General features: G+C 47.2%; 1 protein-coding gene across 1 annotated transcript in view; it reads left to right on the top strand.

The window, feature by feature from the left end:
- LOC119175108 (activating signal cointegrator 1 complex subunit obelus) overlaps positions 1-21,959 on the top strand; it is a 526,436-nt gene that overhangs the window by 89,393 nt on the left and 415,084 nt on the right. The window contains exons 8-9 of the mRNA XM_037426343.2: positions 423-548; positions 14,729-14,926. Of these exons, the coding sequence (XP_037282240.2) occupies positions 423-548; positions 14,729-14,926 (324 nt within the window). The remainder of the gene's footprint in view (positions 1-422; positions 549-14,728; positions 14,927-21,959) is intronic.

Genomic DNA, 21,959 nt, shown 5'->3' on the forward strand with positions numbered 1-21,959 from the left:
TAGAATGGCAAAGCTGGTCAATGACTACAAGGGTGGTTTCATATGTCTCTCAATGTACTTTGTTACTGCTTAACGCTCTTGAGTAATTGTTAGTTTACAGTAGGCATATCACGATCTTCCTTTTTTCAGTTGAATTGCACTAGTGTTTGTCTTGGCAGTCTTCTCCTGAATGAAGCATTGCGCCTAAAAGTTCAGTACACGTTGAGTAAAGTGGCTTGTGCCTAGTTGAAGTTCTGCCAGTGCTGTGCACCTCTGTGTGTATTTTCTATGTGCAGGAATTTTTGTGTTTATTTTTCATTGATTTTTGCCAGATGGTTGTATTTTCTGCAGCATGTATGCTACCATGTATGCTACCATGTATGCTTTCAGACTTCTCAGGGGCACCGATTTTATAGGACGTTTAAAATTTCTTTGTACGACAGATGACTCTCCCGATTGACTGTAAAATTACGTCCACTGGAAAATATGAAGAGGTGTCCATACCACTGAGCAAGCCCCCGCCACCAAATGTTGGCAACAACCTGGTTAAAATAGCCAACTTGGACGAGGTATGGTTGACTTGGAAGTCCTGACATGAAGGTTTTACTGTAGTACTGAGCCCCATGACATTTTATTCTACCTAACAGAATCACCAGTTGCCTTGAATCATGTGAATGCACGATGCTTAGGGGAAAATTTGCCAATGATGACTGTTGTAGAATGCTGATAATGCCAGCAACATGGAAAAAAAAGAGGCTTGGATCAAGAAAAGGAAAGAAGTTTGAAAGTTATGCTCTTATTTTATTTTAGTACTGACAACAGTTGTTTTATCTTTTGTGGCTATCAAACATACATTAGCCTTATCCTAAGGCAGGCACCTTTTAGGGCCATAATGTTTTAAAAAGCAACATAGCTCTACAAGATGTACTTTTCTTTTATTTGCTATGTGTGCGCTGACTAACATGTCTTGTAAAAAAGAATTGAGAATGGGGAGTATACTGCCTGATTTGTATTATTATCAAACTGAACTAAATGCAGTGTCAACAAGACAGTTACTCAGAAATGATGAGTTCACCTTTATACAGCACCATTGGAGGAAATTGGCAAACAGTAGCCTAACTGCTTTTGTCTCTACTTGAGGTGTTCATCTCACATATCTCAAGGATATGTACTATGGTGATCGATTGAGAGGAAGCTGGGAGGCACTGCACACATGATTTAATTCCAGCCCAGAAATACCAACAGAGAAACTGAACACATGGAGAAAAAAGAGGGAAATCGAACTGGGGAAAAAACCCTACATGACACACTACTTTCTGTTGCTACATCTAGCTGCAGTCCCTGGCTAAAAACCCTTTCAAATTTTCACCACAGGGGGCACCATATTGAAGTGTGCGCCCAAGAGCGTGTGTTTGCCCATTTTTTTAGGCTGCTTGGTTTGATATTGGCACGGCCACTAAGCCATGTGTTACTGTCTGAACTATTCGGCAGTGTGCATTTGTGCTAGTAACATAGAATGAGCTCTGCATCTGCAAACGGCTGGGCTTTGTTGTCAGTACCATCAGTGATTTGCATACAAACCAAGTCACACTTGTCCAGAGCAATGGAGTGCATGGCTGTGGACACTGTTGTTCACAGCCATACAGTGTAATAATGTTAGGTATCATTACAGTATCATTATTTGCATATTTTTTGCATAAAGCAGTAGCTAAAGCTGCTAGATGGGCACTTTAGACAAGTGTGATTCCGTCGGCACCTTTTTTGGTATACAAGATGCAGCACGAACGTTGTTCTTGTCAGTTTTGTTGTCCTCAACAAAGGGTGGTGAGGAGAGCCACAATGATGTTGAGGGAGTAGACTCTCAGCAAGTGGAAGTCTGGTGAATGGAATCGCTGCTTAAACGAAACAACTATCTCTTATATGATTGGTTGTGTACTTGAATTAGGCACCCCTGTTTATCTCTCAGTTGAAAAAGCTTCTGTTAAACGAAACATTTTCCTGGTCCCTTAAATCTTCTTTTAACAGAAGTCTATTGTACATGGAAGTTCTTTGGATTTAATGGCGCCACCCACTGCTTCCATATTTCAGGCGACGGCAAAAAATAATGCAGCATGAACATATCGCACCTGCACTCATTGCGTGGTCTACTGTGCTGCAGACACACAATTACACATAAAATGTTCCTCTTGCACTGAGTGTTCATTCACCCGTACATGACGAAGTGATGGTCAGACGATCTGTTGTTCGAATATGCACAATTACCTGCCATGACAGTCACTTCAGGGGTGCTGTGCCAATTGTGCCATGCTGTGTCGAACTGCTTGTGCTGCGCTATCCTGCTCCAAAACACATTATTGCGCCGAAACTGCTCCCACGCAGTCTTTGGTGCCGTCATGTGCAGTCATCTGCGACATGGCGAGTTCGAGCGAGCTCTTAACATCATCATCACCTGACGCGCCTTCTTTGATGGTGACGGTGTGAAACAGCAGTCCAGCCTCAAGGGCAAAGCAGTGAAGGCTATTCGCGACTTTCGCGACCTATAGGTGGTGCGACTGTACATCCAACATGGCTGTCGTTGAGATGATCGCCCCGAAAGTGACAGTACCGGAAAGAACACTTTTGGCAAATACTGCAATTTTTTGCGCTTCCGGTGGCCCTTTGATTTATGTTTTTGAGAAAGTAGGGGAGCGCTAACATAAAACATCAAGTGAATAAATGCTGGGTAGCACATTGGGTAGGTAAATATGCGCACAAAGGCACACACGTACACTTTCACCAGCCGTTGTGCGTAATTGCGCGCAACCACTGATGTCATGTTGGAAAATTATTATGATGGGAGTCTCAGTTTCGGAGACGCGATTCGTCTTCTAGTTTTGCTTGCATTGTATTTTGCGCAAAGCTTGTTCAGCCCGCCTAAAAGCGCAAAGCAGAGTAAGCTGACAAAAAAACGTTGTTTTTAAATTCCGAAGCACAAGCACCATGTCATATTACTGGCAATATCATTTTAGTGTACTTTCTTGACTAAAATAGAAACAACAGAATATAGTAGCAATAATAGTGAAAGTTGGGCTAGTTGGTGGTTCATACTTGGGAAGTCTCTTCCTCTGTCCTTGTCTATATTTTTGCGCTGTTTTTACTTCCCTAGTTAGACCAAGCACAAATTACTGCAAATCTGAAGGTCATGGAGGCACTTCGCAGACAGCTCAGATGTGTAATGATGCAATGAACATTTTGAAACCGGTCTTTTCATTCTATTTTAAAGGCGGAACGCATTCTTAATTTAGTTCTGGTACTGTTCGCACAGAGACCGTGTCGAGTTGACGATCTAAGCGGGAAAACTGCAAACCTGGAAGTTGCTGTACTCCTACACAAAGTGGGTGCGGAATACATTCATGGGCTTTATTTGCCTGTTAATTTTGACCTTCTTAATCACTTATGCCTTTTTGGGGCGCTAATTTGAACGTGAGGTTTTACTTTCCCTCTCAGAGTACATAGGCTGTGAGCATCGAGGCTCGCAATCAGTCGGCTGTTATCGACTGAAATCAGTCGGATTTTTCTATTTCTTTCTATTCTTCCTTTAACTTGAGAAACTCAAAAGGGTTCCGGTAATATCGAGGTTGTTCACAACGTCGCAAAATGACCACAAACGCGGGGAAACAAGCAGCCACAACTGCTGTTTGAAGCAGGTTCAAAACTTCGATCATCTCAACAGAGCTTTTGACCGCCACCACACAGCGGTGCCACGGTACCTGGAAGTGGCGAATAGCAACCAATTGGAAAGTTCAAGTAAGGCTATCAGCTCATTCTTTTGGATTTAATCTTGCATAACTCTTAAAGCATGTTTACACTAGAGTGACAACAAATCGACTTTGTTCTGCTGACTGTCTTTGGGGGTGTCTTTTGTCTTAATGTTGTCCTATTTACACTGCAATGACGGCAACAGTCCACCAAATGCTCTGTGAATGACTCCATTCATGCTTCGTCGTACTCACAGCCTTTCATCGGCCAATTCACTAGTCACACCAGCGGCACACGCGGCGACACCGTCTATACTTGCACTATACTTGCACAAAGAAATTGAAATAATGCACCACCTGCTCTTCATTTTCATCCATCCTCCCTGCACTTGAGGGACAGGGTGGAGACAAACAAAGGGGAAAGCAAAGAAATGACTTCTGTGTGGTGCACAAGATGACCATTTAGTCATGTGCAGGGCCTTCTTGTCTCCCCCAAAAGATCTCCTCCGTCGTCGCGTGGGGTCTCCCTAGGAGGTAACACGTCCTCGAAACAGACACAGCAGACATGGTCGAACCAAACCAAACATTGCATGCATTTATGCAATTACTTTTACATCGACGATACTATCATCATCCAAATAAAGTACATCACTAGTGATCAACATGCTTAACAACCTTATGTAATGTTTCAATACACTCAGTCAAGCATGAGAACAAACACAAGGTATAATTCGAGGGCGGCGTCACCAACGCTCGACTTACCGCGACGGGTCCACGGGAGACGACCTGTGGTGTCGTCCCTATGGACCCATCGCAAAAGAGGACCGCTCGCGCCAGCCGCCACACTCCAAAGAGACTTCCCAATATTTTCTGAACAGCCACCTAGCCTTGCCGCCAGGCATCACGGCTGGCTCTACTGCGCTGACCACATTGATGATGATGGTGGTGAACTTGCACGCACATTACACCACCTGGTGCTTAATGGTTGTTAACCCTAAGTGTGGCCTATCCACGAGACATGTGTGCGCCATGAGGCACAAATGACTTTACCGGGGGTGATAGCACTCCCACATTTCTTCACTTTTAGTTCAAACTAAACCACCCCCAAAATTTGAAAGAAATCAGCTACACAGGCTCTAACGAAAGATGACAAGATACTTACCTAAAGAATGTCTGTGCACCACGACACAACCGCCGGTCGACACTGCTGTGCTCTCTGGCTTGACGACTTCACCTCAATACCACGCAACGGCAATGTGGCCGTAAGCGCCAGAAAGCGTCACTCGCGTAAACATGTCTTCTAGTTGCGACTAGCACTGCACACAGTTGTGCAGGTCCCAGGCATGTTCATTGCCTGATGTCACGACGCATTCCTGTCCAACGGCGCTGACGATGTACAGAAGACAGCCAGCCATGGGTTACATCACTCCCGCTGCGTACACTCAAAAGACTCAACAGAATGATGCAGTAGGGCACAGGGAAGGGAGCTTCAGGCGCAATGCCAATGTGGTACGATGGTCAGTAGTACTGCTAGCAAATACTTCGGCAGTGGCCGAGACAGCCAGCTCAAATAAAACAACAATGAGGGAAACAAAGTGCAACACCTCAATTCCACTGTCGAACTAGTTGTGTCACGTGCGACAGGCGGCTGTGCAGAGCCTTAGGCCTAATGAGGTGCTCGACAACAACGGGTTTTCACCCAGCATTGAGCCTAGGTGCAGATCAGGCAACCGCAAGGAGACATCAGCTCTGTAAGGTGGCCCTACTCGCTTGCAGAGCAAGCTTACCGAGCAATCGGTGCTTTTTGTCTTGGACAGTGTCACAATGCCTCGGCATCGTGCCGCAAGACAAGACAGAAACGACGCCAGACTCCCTGAACCAGAAGACAATGAGGAACTATTTACAGAAACTCTGACCACCTACGAGGCTTCCATACTCAATCGCTTCGGGCCTGATCACAATCGACATGCTCTAAGCCTTGCTCTTCCCAGGATGCGGAGCACATGTCTCTCATACCAACCACTTGACAGCATTCTTAAAATCAACAAGAAAAAAACCACTTGCGAGCAGGAAAACTCAACGTACCGACAAGTTCAAACACGTCATCGCCAACGATCTCCTACCTCTCTACAAAGCACACCGCCGAGGCTAGCAATGGAAGTCTCGCTCTAAGCTTACTCTACTCCTGCTCAAACAAAAGGTTGTTCGAAACCGCAATAACTATTGTATAATGCTCCAAGAGCCACCTCGTTGGGTGCCAGTGTGGGGTCTACTAAGGAGGCAACACGCTCTTGGAACAAACGGACATAGCAGACTTGGTTTACGAAACCAAACGTTATGTACATTTATTCAATTTCTTTTATATCGATGAGATTGTCACAGGCTGAACAACACTATACAATTGTTCAATACACTCAAACATAACAAACACAAGGTAATGCGAAGGCAGCGTTGCCAACACTCGGCTCACCTAAAAGGGCCTACAGGAGAAGAGCCACGGTGCCATCCCCATAGACCTACCTTAAAAGACGACTGCTCGCGGCAGCTGCCATGCGTCAAGGAGGCTCCTCAATATTTTCTAAGCAGCCACTTAGCCTCGTTGTCAGGTGTCATTGATGGCGCTACTGCGCATAACACAACGATGATGGTGGGGGTGAACTTGCACTGGCACTGCACCACCTATTGCTCAATGGTTATTAACCTTGAATGTGATCTATCCGTGAGACACATGTGTGCGACGAGGCTCAAAAAACATTATTGGGTGTAGGGAGTGATAGTACCCCCGCAGTCATTAGAAGGAAGGATACAGGCAAGGTTTCGCTTCACCATCTATCCCTCGACGACCTGCCGATGAGAAGTCTTTCGACACATTTTGCTGGTGACTTCGGTCTGCCATCATGTTACTCTACAAGAATATGCTGTCTTTGGAGGCGTCGGAATCATGACCAGGCAGTCTGACGACTCGTCGGCCAACATCGGTGTTGTGTACATCGGTGTCGGTCGACATCGGTGTTGTGCCTGCATCGGTGTTGGGTCACTTCAGTGTAAATGCGCCTTTAAAACGCTGGAGGTGTATAGGAATATGGCAGCTCCATGGAGCGAAGCAGTTTTTGTGCTCTATTATCTCAATGTGAAGTAAGTGGGCTGTTTGCTGAAGGCTGAGATAGCACGTGCGTTAGCATTAGTGACTGCGCCCTTATGGTGAAAGCTAGTGCCCTTTGTGGAGATAGGTTTGCACAAGGCTTACCTGCTAAGCGCAACCATGTAGGGATGCGACGTCCTCCACTGCCGCTGCGTGCAAAGACGCTGCGGCCGGGTTCGTCGTTTTCTCCGGCACGGCGCAGAAACCACGCACGAGGCAGGATAACAACAACAATGGGTTTATTAACCCAAGATGCCGCACAGTGCGACACTCACGGGCTTGCAGGCTGTATAGGGAACTCCGCAGGACCGAGTAAGTACGCTTGCCTACTGCGCAACGACGCCCGCACAAGGGCCGAAGTCGAACGCACGAACGAGAAGTCGCCTGCTAAGCAGCGCCTTAACCTCTCGTGGAGGCCTAAGAGCATCTGCCGTGACGAGCAAATTGTCGGGCGCAACACAGCTCATAGGAGAGGAGGATGTCACGCGCGCCCAAAGGGAAATAGCGCTGCATTGTGACGTAGGCCCAGGCAGCGCGCCAGCGTAGCGTGCCCAGACATGCCAGCGCGAAAAGGAGCCGACGGTCGACTCGCCCAGACCAAGAGGCGCCCTGGCAGCCATCTTGGCGGATGCCACTGCTTATGCGCGCCCGAGCTATGCTGTCCGCGTGCGCCCGGTAGCTGGGGAACGAGGCGCCAGGTAGGAGGGCGCTCTCGATTCCCACACCTTATAGTCAAAGTTTCAAGTTGCTGCTCTAACGATGCAGCCTTCCTTTACGCTAGCTTCTTCGCTCGAAGAGAGTCAGGCGGGTCCTTTCCTCTGCTTGAAGAGCCATCAACATCGTGCCTCGCACACGGGGCGATGTTATGGCGTGCATCTTTCATGCAATGGAAATGGCCAGCTCGTGTAATGTCTGCTTCATCCGCATTTGTCATAAGCCCTTGCACGCACAAGCTTGAAATTTTGAAAGTTTTCATGGGACAGTCTCAAGCCTTATAGAGCCAATGTAGACAATACCTGAAGTTTTAAATGCTGAAACTCTTACTATTTTAAACTTCTTATTATGATTGCGTGTCCAAACATGCATTAAAAAGCCACCGCCGCTCCCACGCTGTAGCGCATTTTGAAAGTCAGCTTTTCTGCAATGTCACAGCACTCTGTGAGATAGCGTAACGTAAATATGAAGTGGCACTTGGGGACGTTGAAGCTTAGTAGCTTGAGTTTCTTGTTTATTTTAGATTCTAGAGCAACCTATGATGGGGGCAGCGTTCATTCTGTGGCGTCCACAACTATGCTGTGCATGCGCAACTCTTCCTCATTCTCCTCTATTACGAAGGTGTGCCCTCTCCTCCTCCTCTTCTGCTGCAGGTCATCATGATCATCAGCCTGACTATGCCCACTGCAGGACAAAGGCCACTCCCAAGTTCTGCTGGTCAGCTCGGTTCTGTGCTTGCTGCTGTAACTCCCTCATCTCATCTGCCCAACTAGATTTCTGTCTGCCGATCGTGCATTTGCTTTCTCTGAATGACCAGCGGTTATCCTGCCTATGCGCTACAGCCCGTTTATGTCCACTTTTTCTTCTTCATTTCAACTGTGTTATCCTTAACTCCAATTTGTTCCCCGAGCCTCTAGAAGTTACACCTATCATTTTCCTTTCCATCGCTTGCTGCTTCGTTTTCAGTTTAGGCTGGACCCTTTTTTTAGCCTCCAGGTTTCTGTACCAGCGAGATACAGCTGTTATTACATAACTTGCTCTTGAGGGAGCAAATCATTGCATATCATCATCATTATCAGCCTGACTACGTCCACTGCAGGACAAAGGCCTCTCCCATGTTCTGCCAGTTAACCCGGTCCTGTGCTTGCTGCTGCCAATTTATACCCGCAAACTTCTTAATCTCGTCTGCCCACCTAACCTTCTCTCTCCCCCTATAACCCACTTGCCTTCTCTGGGAATCCAGTTAGTAACCCTTCATGACCAGCGGTTATCCTGTCTACGTGCTACATGCCTGGCCCATGTCCATTTCTTCTTCTTGATTTCAGCTATGATATCTTTAACCCTCGTTGCATACAACTCCCATATAACTCCCATATAACGGATATAGCGAAAAATTTCTCGCTCTCTATATCCAGCGCTACTCCACATATGTAACGCTAACTCGAAGTGTGAGGTGCCCTGCTGGGGTGACACTGCCAACACAAAACTTTTGTTTTTTGTTTGGAGCGGGAAGGCACATCCATGCGTGTGCTTGCGGCAACAAGAACGGTGGCTCGTGGGGTGCAGGCCTGCCTGCCCGCCTCGTGCACATCTATTTACAATAACAAGCGTTCGCCCTCGCCTGGAAGTCGCCGGGGCCATGAGCGCGCTGCCGCCGCTTCATTCTTTGTCAGTTGGGCAACTGCAGAAAATGCAGGCTCGTGCCAGAATGACAAAATCTGAACCAAAATTCACAGAGTGTCCATGGCAAAAATTCGTTATATCAAAATTGTCTCTCACTGTTACTTTGTTACATAGAGGTTGCAAATACATGTGCTTCTGTCGAGTAACGGAGGGGAATAGCAAAACTTTGTTATATTGAGGAATTCAATATATGGAGGTTTGCTATAGGCAGGTAAAAGTGTGGTTGTGGAGCACACATCCAAAGTGTAGTCGAGTGTAGTTGTGGAGCGCACAACGAAAATGACCATGTCTACCAGCTGATTTGAACATCCTGAGCTGCATAGCTACTTTGGCCACCCCACGTGCCACTACTCGCTCTTACGCAATCATGCTGAAAGTAGGCTGCTTGTTCAAAGAAAATAATGGGATGCATCTTCTTGCCCCCCTTGTGATTCTTCTCCTTGCATTCAATCGCCCCCAAATTCAGTCATCAAACTTTGCATTTTTTTTTTCTCCCACGTAATAAACGCACCTCCTACATTCATCCGCTGCAGCTCCACTAACTGACATCTGGCGCCTCCTTGCTTGTTGGATCTCTTTTTTAGTTTTTTGTTATTATGCCTACTCACCTCGGCTCACTCTTTTCCCGCCCTGCTGCCGCGCCCTGTATTGTATTTTTTTGTGTGCGGCACGTCCCCGGTCTTTGTTAGTTATCTATGTGCCTCAGTGGGGTTCACCAACGGTGTGAATATAGAGCCATCGCAGCTGACAAGCACACAGCGAGTGAAGGTTATCAAACTGCCCGCACTAACAGATGGTCGCTTCCTCCAAGTACAAAACTTTAGGGCCCAACCACATGCACGCAATTTTCAACTGACTACAAGATTTGCTGTCGCAAAGGGCCACTCGATGTCATTGCGTCGCAGGTTTCTGGAAAACCAGAAAAAATTGCTTGTCACCCAGAAAAGATTGTGAGGATTTCCGCTACGTGGTAGCACCCCCGATTCTCGCTTTGGCTTCAATTTACTTTTTGTGCTTGTTGCCACCTATGCTTCAAGAAACGTAAGATATAGGCTACTTTTTCTAAAGTAACTTCTCATGTGGACATTGAGGCGACAGTCGTTTCTTGTTGTTAATCTTGTTTTTGACGGTTTGTTTTGATGGTTCGGTGGTTGCTAGCTGTAATGTTGGTTACATGCTGCCGTGTTAACAGTGTTGTCGCGGTCGTCGTGCGAGGTTGCCACGAAGTTGGCCAAGTGCATTGTAGCATCGTAGCGCATGCTTCTGGGCGCTTCTTCAGATAACATTGTTGCGGTTAAATGATTGAGAGAAAACAAATCTGCAAATCGCTTTTATGGAGTGCACGGGTGGCGCAGGGACAGCTTGAAGAAGATACTGCCATCAGCTATCGAAGATGAGTGAAGTGCAACAAAGCAGCTGTTTTCAAACAATGTATGCATATGTCAATTGTGAAAGGCTCAGGGGCCTAACTTTTTTTTTTGCATTATCGCAATTTTCGCTCATTCCGCATGATACATGCACCCCCAACTTTACTCCGGCTTCTCACGAAAAAAGTGTGTTCATTCCGCGAGTACAAATGGTAGCCGCCAATGCTCGTACGAAAAGAAGGGGCTTGAAGCATGCGACTAATTCCTGTTACTCTGCTTTGCAGTTCTACAAATTTTTGTGCAGTTGATTCATAAGGCAATAAGCCATTTTAATGCAGTCATTTGGTGATTACTTGCAAAAATGTGGCAGGGCCTTTTAAGGGTACATATAGGAAATATGTACTGAGCCTTGGTCCACAAGAGGGCAACACCATCACTACGCCATTTTGAAGGTTCGTTTGTATGCACCGTGCTGCAGCCTGTGTTTCAGCATACAGAAAGTGTTCTGTAGGTCTATAGACATTCAAGTTGCCGTACGGATCTTGGACACAGCACGTGCAGCGAGTTTTGTGCGGAGAGGGCGTGGACCCGACGCTAACGGTTCAAGTGAATGACATCAAGTGTATACTCCTTTTTACCTGCAGTTCAATTATCATTATTGTTATTTAGTTTAGGAGATCTTATACTGGCTTGCTTGCCCATGTAGTCAAAAAACTAAAAGGATAGTATATTTTATCGTTTGTAGTTCGCAGGGTACTGCAATTAAAATCTTACTTCTATTCAAACTGGCTACCACTGCCTTTAAATGAACTGGTTTCCAAACAAAAAAGTGGCGTTCTCATAACCCTTGTTCTAATTGCCGATATATTGTGCAAGTTATTTGGGTTCTGCAAAGGTGTTATTTCTTCTGATCCATTGTTTGATCACCAAATTTCTCTGACACTCAGCTGTCCCCTTTGCTCAAGCATTTCTCTCAAGACCCATGCATCAACATGTGCACACTGGCACCATTTGGTCCCCACTCACCGAACTGAAATTCGTGCCAATGATAATGCTCATGTACCTAGTCAGTGTTCCTTCTGCAGTTGCCCATTTCAATGAGGCCAATTGTGTACATTTTACCATCAAAAACAGAACAGGGATGAAGAAAGATGCGTGCAACTAGGCTGCTAATCTTTAGACACAAGAAAGGTCGAGTGGTACCATTTTCTTAAAAGAACAAAATAAAATAAAAAAGAAAAAAAAACTGATTGTAGCACCACCATTACGCTGGTAAAATGTATGCAAAGCAGCACCAGCTGGACCAACATTCACAATTAGTTGATTAATTGGTCACTGGTTTACCAAGAATATACTGTGACACTTGTGCTGTCAGTGAAATTTATGTATATAAATTGGCCTCAGAATGGTCGTGTACCACTTCCCCCCTAGCTTTAATGCAGTATCTAAGGTGCTGGTTCTACATGATTTGCAGGGAATGTGAATGTCACTGTTGTTAAGCTGTGTCAGCATGGCCACCGCATTCATCATATGGCACATAGTATCATAGGTGACTATTGTACTGGTGATACTTTGGACTTAAAAATTTCTCAATCATGTTGCAGTGTCTGAGAAATCATTAAGCATAAAATATTCTCTTTGTTGCGAAACAGGGCCAGCTAATCGATTTTTTTTGTGCAAGCAGTGCAGAAGCACGGCGAGATGTGAAGACCGACACTGGGCAGGCTGGGTTGATAAGGTATAAAGTCTTATTATGTAAAAGGAAGTATTGTTTTGCTAGCAACAAAGGAGTACAGTAAGTAGGAATGCTCAGTCACGACAATTTCTTGAGCACCATTTTATTCTAAAGCAAAAATCTTCTAAAAGCACCCTCACAGTTGTGTATTCTTTTTTTTACAATAAAGATTGATGTGGAGAGATAAAAAGTTTTTCTTAATGTTTAGCAAATGTGAAGATCAGTAAATATTTAATATTTGCAAATCATAAGAAAGGCAAAGTTGTCGTGAGTAAACGAGAAGCACGAGGCGAGTGCGGAAAGTAGAAGTGCAGCGACTGTGCATGGGGAGAAAAGAGTCGCCTGAGAGCACGCGACCCGCGCCAAAAGAAGAAATTCCAGAGATTGAGCTTGGACTGTGCTGTGGGGCTTCGAGCTACGAAGATGTGGAAAATGAGAGTCGCTACGGCGAAGGAAGCAGCATTACCACCCGGTTCTAAGAAATGTTGGCGTGAGAGACCCGGAAAGTGGCTGTCAATCTCAGAGGTTCCGAGTAAGGCTGCCTGGACTTGCCGAACTCTTATACAGCAGTTCCTGATCGACTTGCAGCTCTCCCAGTTCGTGGCAGGACGGCAACAGCCCACACCAGTCAGCAGGGGGAACACGCCATCAAGGGATTCTATGACAAAGCTAGAGCCTAGCGTAGCGAGGTCGAAGAAGACGAAGTTCGGGACACCATTGATGAGAACAAGGGGATCGTTCGGCGGGACCAACCGACGGCGACACAAGGAGGTTGAGGAGAAAGTCAACACTTGACAAACCTCGACACGGGAATGGAGAGAAACTGACGGGAAATGCAAAATTGTTCGATTGTTGAGATGCCATATTAGGTAGATTAGGAGCAGTGGCCAGGGTTATTAATGGATTCAGACTGGTTTGCAGACTGTTTTGCTTGTGCTGCTATTGGGGTAATTTTGTGTCTGCGAGTGTTGGTTTCGTTTTTCGCTTTTGATTTTGGCCTTTTATCTTTTTGATTATAAAGTGTGTTTTTTCCAGGCCTGTCTCCCGACCCTCTCAATTCCATCCAATGCAAGCGCACCCGAGATAAACTTGTGACACAAGTAGTAGGATAAGTGGATCTTCCTTGAGTGACCCTGGCTCAGCAGCAGAACTTGTTTGAATAAGTGGTAAAAAAAAAAAAGGATATTAATTGGGAGGCAGTGCGTTGTGCTCTGGCCTATGTTCGTATGTTGCTTTGCTTTGTACAGTGATGATCAAAATTTGGAGACCACAGGAGCTCGTGGCGAACAGCACCGCAAGCGCATCCTTTTCTACCTGCAAGCCTGCATTTTTGCTTCCTTGAACTACCCGCACACAGGAACGCTAGGAAAACCGCAAGGTTTCACTTTTGCAGTCGCCGAACGTTCCGCGGCTGCGGAAGCATGCATGCTTTGCCAAGAGACAGCACTGCTCGGTAATCTTATCACATGTGTCGATAAAAAAAAAAACCTGACGCAATTTGCGTGTATTCGCCGCTGCGAAGCGTCTGGAACCAAGGAGCAAAAGCGGCACGCACTGATCACTGCCACTGCAAATCAAGTATTTTTGTTGCGATGTCATTGCTCGATGCTTTCGCGGTACCTGCAAAAGGGACCCCTTGCAATTTTTCTGGCTTTCCGGTATGCGCGCTGTTCAAGGGAGATAAAATGCAGGCTGGCAGGTAGAAAAGGACGCGCTTGCGCAGTGCGCACTCTCGTGCTTCTCTCATAGCCATCAGAAGGTGCCGCGGTGCTGTTCGCCACGCGCTCCCGTGGTCTCCGAAATTTTGATCTCCACTGTACATACCATTCTGTGAAGCTGTAATATTTTACAGCCCTTTACATTTCAGCATTTAGAGGCATGTGAAAATTGAGCTTAGGGCATAGCATTCTAAAGCTAAGCCATAAGAGCTGGACTGGCACTACTTGACTGTGGGACTGTGCACATGCAGTGAGGTCTTTTCATTTCATTTTTAATTTATTGTACCTTAAGGACCCAAAGGTATTACATAAGGTGGGCAGATATGGGTTTCGAAACAGTACAGTAAATGTAATTGGTAACAAATCAAACAAACAAAAACACAAATGTAGCACTAGGTACACAAAAATAATTCGACACGCTATGGTTGACACATGTTGTTAGAGCTAATAGCAGGTTAGTTTTTCGCGAAATTTTTCCCAATCTGAGCAAGAAGCAGTGACGTTGCACTCCCCACTATGCCGCTAGGGTTCATTGTAGATCGACGGCACTATTCTTGGGGCTCTTGAAAAACCGGGGTGCACTTGTACAGTTGAAATGTTTACTTAGCCACCTGTGGGATGCCTGTGGGGGACCATCTTCTGCCTCTCTGCAGGTCTGCCAAGCAGGTTTCCGTGGTGTGAAGACCTTGAACCGGATACAGTCGATTGTGTTTGACACTGTCTACAACACCAATGAGAATCTGCTCATCTGTGCACCCACTGGTGCTGGCAAGACCAATGTGGCCATGCTGGCCATTCTTCATGAAGTGAAACAACACATCAATGGCCAGACGCTGAATGGAAACTTCAAGGTACTTCCTCAATCGCAGCAGATTTGGGTAGTACAGCTGTCATAGATTCATGGTTTTTTTTTGCATTACTTTGTATTACTGGGAGAGCTGAAGGTGCAACAGTAGCTGTCATTGTTGCTACTAAGAGGTGGCTGTTAGATGGCCTGTTCTCGCTAGACAGTCTGATGAGGTGGAGACACTTCTCGGCTTGCTTGAGAGGCACTCTTGACCAGATTAAGTAGCAGTGGGCACAAGGGCTATACTATGAGCCAGCATGGTCGGGCATCCGCCACGAGTCTTGCTTTCGCTATCAAAAATGTGTTCACGGTGATCTATAAAGCATAGTCGTTATTTACAGTATTTATTAGAGAGAATACGATTATTAGGTTAATCCTTTGTGGTGCCTATAGAAGGCTACTCGGATTTTCCGCACCGGAAGTCTGTGGCGGGTCTCTGTAACCCATTGCCGGGGGGGGTGAGGTGGTCGATTACAGATTGCACTAAGCGGACACCGGTCATGAACCGATTATAACCGGCGAGCATCAAAAAAAGAGTTCCCTCATCCTGCTTGCTTGGGCTACCAGCTGGTATAGGAAATATACTGAATTGGCTTGGTGATTTGGTAAGCACCTATAATCCAACATCTCGGAGGCCTCAGAATGGGATGACATTCCTTGTGAGAGGTTTCAAAGTACATACCGCTAAGGCCAGGGAACTTGCGAGCCCCTGTAATATAGCCAAATAGGAGTCCGTGATAAGGGTTTTTTGGATCGTGATGCTGGTTCGGGAGTGATCTAAATCTATTCGTGATTCAGAAGTGTCGGCACAGTTTGGGTTGTTGTGTGCCCATGTAATCTAGCTCAGTTAGATCCGCGGCTTTTGGAGTCACAAAGCCTCCTCCATCTTCACGTGGTGTGTCACGGGCACCGCGCGGTTCTCTTTGGATGCTCAAATGGCTAAAATTAGGGGGGGGGTTCGACTGCATGACCTGGAGTCAGGAGGGTCCGTGGTCGCAGTGAGGGGGGAACAAAGCGGAAATACATGACTGTTCATGTAACTGCTGGCACCCGGCAAATTGCGTGGGGCTGAGCCCGGTAAGCAGTGTGTTGGCTTGTACGCTGCATTTCTGTGAGGGGCGGCGCTGGGCGAAAGTTTTTCTGAAGACTTTTTTAAGAGCGTCCAGTCTTGCTGCGCCGCTCTTGGAAGTGAGTCAAGGGGAGAGTATTCCTGGCCGCCTAGGCTCAGCTGAGCCCGAACAATCACCCATGGCAGCCTGACCCTTTGTCTATGCCCCTCCAGTATGCCCTTCCCTCATGTGCGCACATAGCATCGCTAAGCTGGACAGCAGATTTGAGAACCGCGCATCGTGATGACGCTGGCTGATAAGAATACGACACATTATCCTTTTTTTTCACTGTTGCAGTAGTGCAAAATTGACTCACCCAACTGTCCCAGGGCTTGTGCCTCGAGAAAATGTCGCCAGAAGCCATGCTTTCCAGGCCGTAAAGGGTTAACCCTTTACGGCCTGGAATGTGTCAGGGGCACGTGCGTCAATGATGGCTTCTACCTCACCTAAGTCAACAATCTTGCATGTTATACATTTTTTTTTGATAGCGTATGTATATGAAAGTACCAGTCAGACTTGGGAAACATGTATCGCCCAAAAAATGAATCATTCTTGCCGCACACACTTTTCGCACGTATTCACGTGTGAAAAAGTTACACGCACAGTTGTGCGGGCTGGGTTTTTGTCCTCCTGAAATGAATGCGGAGCAACCCTGCAGGTTGAAGCGTTCATGCTCTGTTGTGCCTTTGCTTTTTTACTGCGAATAGACTTCTTGGAATCTTATTGGCACTTCATTGGTATGAGTTTGTTGGTGTTCTTTCATGTGTAAAATATTCCAGGTAAAGGGGCATTGCGTGAATCGCGGCCCCTTTTTACGTAGAAAAATATTAATTTCATGAATTTGTGCACCAACCCGCATTACTTATGAAAGTATGTTTTTTTATTGTGAATTGCATGTATTTAAAGTTTTGCTGATGGTTTTGTAGGGGTTGGGAACCACGCCCCGCCGCCGTGGTCTAGTGGCTAAGGTACTCGGCTACTGGGCTTGCAGGTTGCGGTATGGAATCTTGGCTGCTGTGGCTGCATTTTCAATGGGGTTGAAAATTCTGTAGGCCCGTGTGCTCAGATTTGGGCGCACGTTGAAGAACCCCAGGGGGTCCAAATTTCCGGAGCCCTCCACTTTGGCGTATTTGATAGTCATATGGTGGTTTTGGGACGTTAAACCCTATAGATCAATTAATTGGGGATTGGGAACCACAGTGCAGCTTAAAATTGCTAAAGTTAGTGAACATTTGGAAACCACAATTGTGGGGGCTGAATGTACTTTTTTTTAACATAAAAGAATCTTTATGCCAGAGAAGTACAATTACACAGAAAAAAAGGTTAGAATCTTTATTTCTTGTGTCAGAATTAGTAGCTACAATGTAGACAAATCGACAGATTCAAATTTGTGGTTTAAGCCAAGTGACTGATGAAAACTGTAGTGAGAAGGAGGAATCGTTCAGCAGTCTACATCCAAGCAAACTTGGTCAGGTGGCCATCTCTTGCCAACTCCTGCCAGGCAAAGTGAGGGCACTGTTTTTTTTTTTCAACGATTTCGTAAAGCACTGCTGTCAAAACGACTCTGTGCCTCAAGTCCAGATATCAAAAAAGTTTGCAAGGAAGCCTGCAAAAAATCAGGCAGCCTCAGGTATGATCGTGATCAGCTACTGCATGAGATGACTTAAGAATTCTGCACATCACCAGAGCAGGAAACAGGTTGTGAAAAGAATGTTCCACAAAGAAACCTCGTGAAGTGAAAAACATTTGGGTGGCACAGACAAGCAATTTTAGTCACATGACTACTGGTCATCATTACACAGCTTGACACAACACTGCAGGCTTCCAGTTCGCACTTTGTGTGCAAGCGACACAATGTTTCCCTAAGTGGCAAACAATTCTCTCAAATATTTCATGGCTAATGCTGAAGATGTTTTTTTTTGTCTTCTGTTAGCCATTCCTTGTGTGCTCCTCGCCGCAGCCGATCACGGAAACAAAAGCCAAGCCCGCACATATGTCTGATCTATCACCCAAATAGTTTGATTTTTTTTCCAATTTATTTTTTGGAAAGTTCATTATGATAAAGCAAATAGTAATAATTTTCGAGCAAGTTGGTATTTTTTCGCGTATATTTTTCTCGGGCCGGAAAGGGCTGACTTTTCAGTAAATGTAGGTGGGCTGCTGCTAACTTTCCTGCAGTGATGCAATTCAACATGATTCATCGGTGAAACCTGTGAGGGAGCACGTGTGCCCAGCTTCTCTTTCCCTTTTACGGCAGTGTGGCAGCCTATTTGCAGGGGCATGACTGTCCCTTCGAGAGTCAATCAAGCCTCTTGCGATGGGATGGAACACCCCCGCGGCCAACACTCGCGATACCCCTTTCCCGACGCACGGAATGGGTTTCCCCTCCGTCAGCGAAAGAGACTGTACTTGTCAGGAAAAGGATACCGGTACAGTAAAGAAAACCAGCGTGCCGACATTCGGACACTCTCTCTGACACCGGCTTAGGAAGAAGGAGGTTGAACCCTATGGTGACCCCCGCTACTCACCGTAGCGAATGATCACCGCAAGTTCACGCTTAGCGAGCCACAGGGCTGCGACTCCGTCACCTACTCGCGTGTGTGTAGCGCACCGGTCCGCGCGCGCGCTCAACTAATAAGGCGTTTAACACTGCGCGGCAAAACAGACAGTGTTACAATACAGAAATACACAACACCTTATTGCCTTTGGCTGCACCCCGAACAACAGTACAATGTCGGCTCCCGGGACGTGGAGAGCAAAGGCTCCCACACGCGGACGTTCATAATAAGGGGCAACCGCGAGCACGTCGCAGCAGGCGATGACGAGCTTTGACACGCCGGTCAGGAAAAGGTCCCTCGCGGCTATGCTGTGCATTCTCACGATGGCCACTGGGCCTGGTCGCAAGTGTTAGGGCAAACCTCGTATGCGTAGGCCTACGGCAAGTGCGGCTCGGTGTGGTACGACCACTTCAAGCACTAGGCACCGCTGTGGGCTTAGCGTACGGTACCGAAGCTAGCACTCAAGTAAACACGCCTGCCGAGGTGCCAAAGGCCACCCCAGGCAGGCTACAGTCCGGCGATTCGCAAAGGGGACGCGGACGAAGAAGACACGCGCTTACCCGGCGCCGACCAAGGAGAAGAGCAAGCTCCCTCGGCGCGCACGTAACACGTGCCGCGCCTGCACTTGGCGCCATCTATCGCCACGCGCCGTTACCAGAGCAGAAATGCGAAAGGGTGTGGCCATGTGGCGCAATGCCCGCGAAATGGTCGCGGGGGAGCCTCAGATCCCCACAACTTGCCACCCCCTGTGAGCCGAGGACGACAACGATTAAGAAGTAAGCGTCTATCCTTGTTTTCCATAGTATCTCCTCGCAACATTCACGGGTTATTGCTAAAGTATCGCGATAAAATGTGTAGTTGACTTAGCCTGTTGCATTATTCGCCCGAACTCGTGTAGCTGCAATGAGACAAGCTACTGATAGGCGATGTTAATTGTGCACGGTACACCTGTGTGCGGCTAGAACATTAGCTACATGCGTCGCCTCACGAAGTCGCTGGCCAACACGGCTCAGCTGCAGCTACCCGATTTGAACAAAGAGTTTGTGATTCACACAGACGCAAGCGACTTGGGCCTGGGAGCAATTCTCTTTCAGGAACGTAAAGGTTCCCTCTGACCGATTGCGTTTGCGAGCCGTTAGTTGGCGCCAGGGAAGAGGAACTACTCCGTAACCGAGAAAGAGTGTCTGGCGATAGTTTATGCTCTCCGGAAGTTTGACTTTTACGTCGACGGAGTTGCATTTGTGATTGAGACTGACCACATGGCGCTCGCGTGGCTGAGGCGCTTGAACCATTTAAGTGGCCACCCTGGCGGCTTTGGGCATTGCTGCTAAAGCGTTAAGACTTCATCATTTGCTACCGCAAGGGTAAGCACAATGCCACATCCGATGCACTATTGTGTGTTCCAGTCCTACACAAAGCAAGTCATGCGATTAACTCGGAACGAACTGAGAGCGAGACACTCGTCCTAATGGTAACAGCGAAGCAAATGTTAGTTCAAGGCAAAAGCGTGAACCACGTAGGGGCTGTCTTTAACGCAGGGATCATGTTCAGCAGAAAGGAACTGTTGGAAGCTCAGCAGAAAGATCCATTTTGTCGAAAGGTGTTCGACAGGCTCTGGGAGCCGCATGGTAGTGAGGCCACCGTGCACATGGAGGCAGCTGGTATTGCTGTCGGTGCGGAGCACTTCACAACAGCTGTTAGTGCTGTGAGCGCACTGGATTCATATCTGCTGGATACTGACGGCGTCCTGCTGAGGTACATCTCATCCGATGATGACACAAGTGAGTCATTCAAGGTCGTGCTACCGCGCACGTTGATAGGAGCACTGTTTCGCTACTTTTGTGACTCGTGCATTGCTGGGCATGCGAGCAGCCCTAATACTTGCGCTATGTTGTGTCGCTTCGCTACCTGGCCAAGCATGAAGCGGGATGTAATTCGCTACACCCGTTCATGTCGTGTGTTCCAAAGCATCAAGCCAGGAGGCGGACGTCCGCCCAGCCTCATACAGCGGTTAACAGTCAGACTCCCTGGCGAATCGTGGCATGTGACGTAATGGGCCCGTACCCCACAACTCCTAGCAGAAACAAGTTCTTGCTGGTGATCACGTATCACTTCACTAAATGGGTGGAACTTTTCTCCCTTAGGAAGTTGAAGGCTTGATTGATCTTAGAGAAGTTGATGGATGTTTTCACCAGTTTCGGGTTTCCTGAGGAGTTGATTACAGACATTTCGAAAACTTAATTTGAGCGCAAAACTTGACATGATCACTCACACACGCACACACCCATGCATCAAACACACAGCGCTCAACAGAGCGCTCTGTGTTTGATGCATGGGTGTGTGCGTGTGTGAGTGATCGTGTCAGGTTTTCGCGCTCGAATTAACTTTTCGAAATGCTCTACCAACTAGCCCAGCAACAAGTTCTCTTTGATAACAGACAGCATGTCTTATTTCACTGCGAAGGTGTTTGTTGACACGTGGGCCGCGTTGGGAATTAAGCACAAGAAAACAACCACCTATCATGCCCAGCCGAACCCCACGAACCGAGTCAATCGCAACATCAAGCACATGCTTGTCGCGTTCTCTGAAAGACATAGGGACTGGATACCTACCTTTAAAAGATCGGTTTTGCATTGCGATCGACCGTGAACCGATCGACTGGGTATGCGTCTTCTCTGAACCTGGGGAAAGAACTGCCGAATCCGAAGGAGACCCTCCTTGCCCAACACAGCTGTGCGAGAAACTACTGGAAGCTTTACATAAAGCTTGGCATAATCTCAGCACTGCTAGGGCAGAGCAGAAGGCGCAGTACGACTGCACGCATTAGAACGTACACTACAAAGTGGGCGACTTGGTGCTGCGGCGCCATCATGTTCTGAGCCATGCTAGCAAAGAGTTTGCTGCTTCGCTGAAACCGAAATGGTCTGTGTCGTACTGAGTGCGAGAGAAAGTTTCCTCGCTCATTTATCGGCTCGCGAACATAAAAGGCAAACCAAGCGGCGGACCGGTGCACGTATGCGACTTGAAACGCTTTGTGTCACGGGAGGAGCACGGGGACTACAGCCAGTCCCCTTCCAGGCCACAAGCGGCGGGTGAGATCGCTCGACATCGAGTGAGAAGCCCAGAACCGCGTTAATGTCTGCGTAACAGGCGTTTGATATGTTCGACACGAGGTGCAAGGGTTCACATACAACACATGCACGATTGTTAACCTGTTCTTTTTTCTGTGTTGACTTTCACCGAGCAGACGGAAAGTTGAAAAGAAAGAGGTGCCGCCAGAACTGCTCGGAGGGGAAAGCTCTCCTCCCATCGGATCACCCCTAACACTATCCATGTCGGCATCGCAGCCTCACCCAATCCAGCAGCGCCA

This window comes from Rhipicephalus microplus, chromosome 5 (genome assembly GCF_043290135.1).
Source record: "Rhipicephalus microplus isolate Deutch F79 chromosome 5, USDA_Rmic, whole genome shotgun sequence".
In the NCBI taxonomy this organism is placed as follows: Eukaryota; Metazoa; Arthropoda; class Arachnida; order Ixodida; family Ixodidae; genus Rhipicephalus; species Rhipicephalus microplus.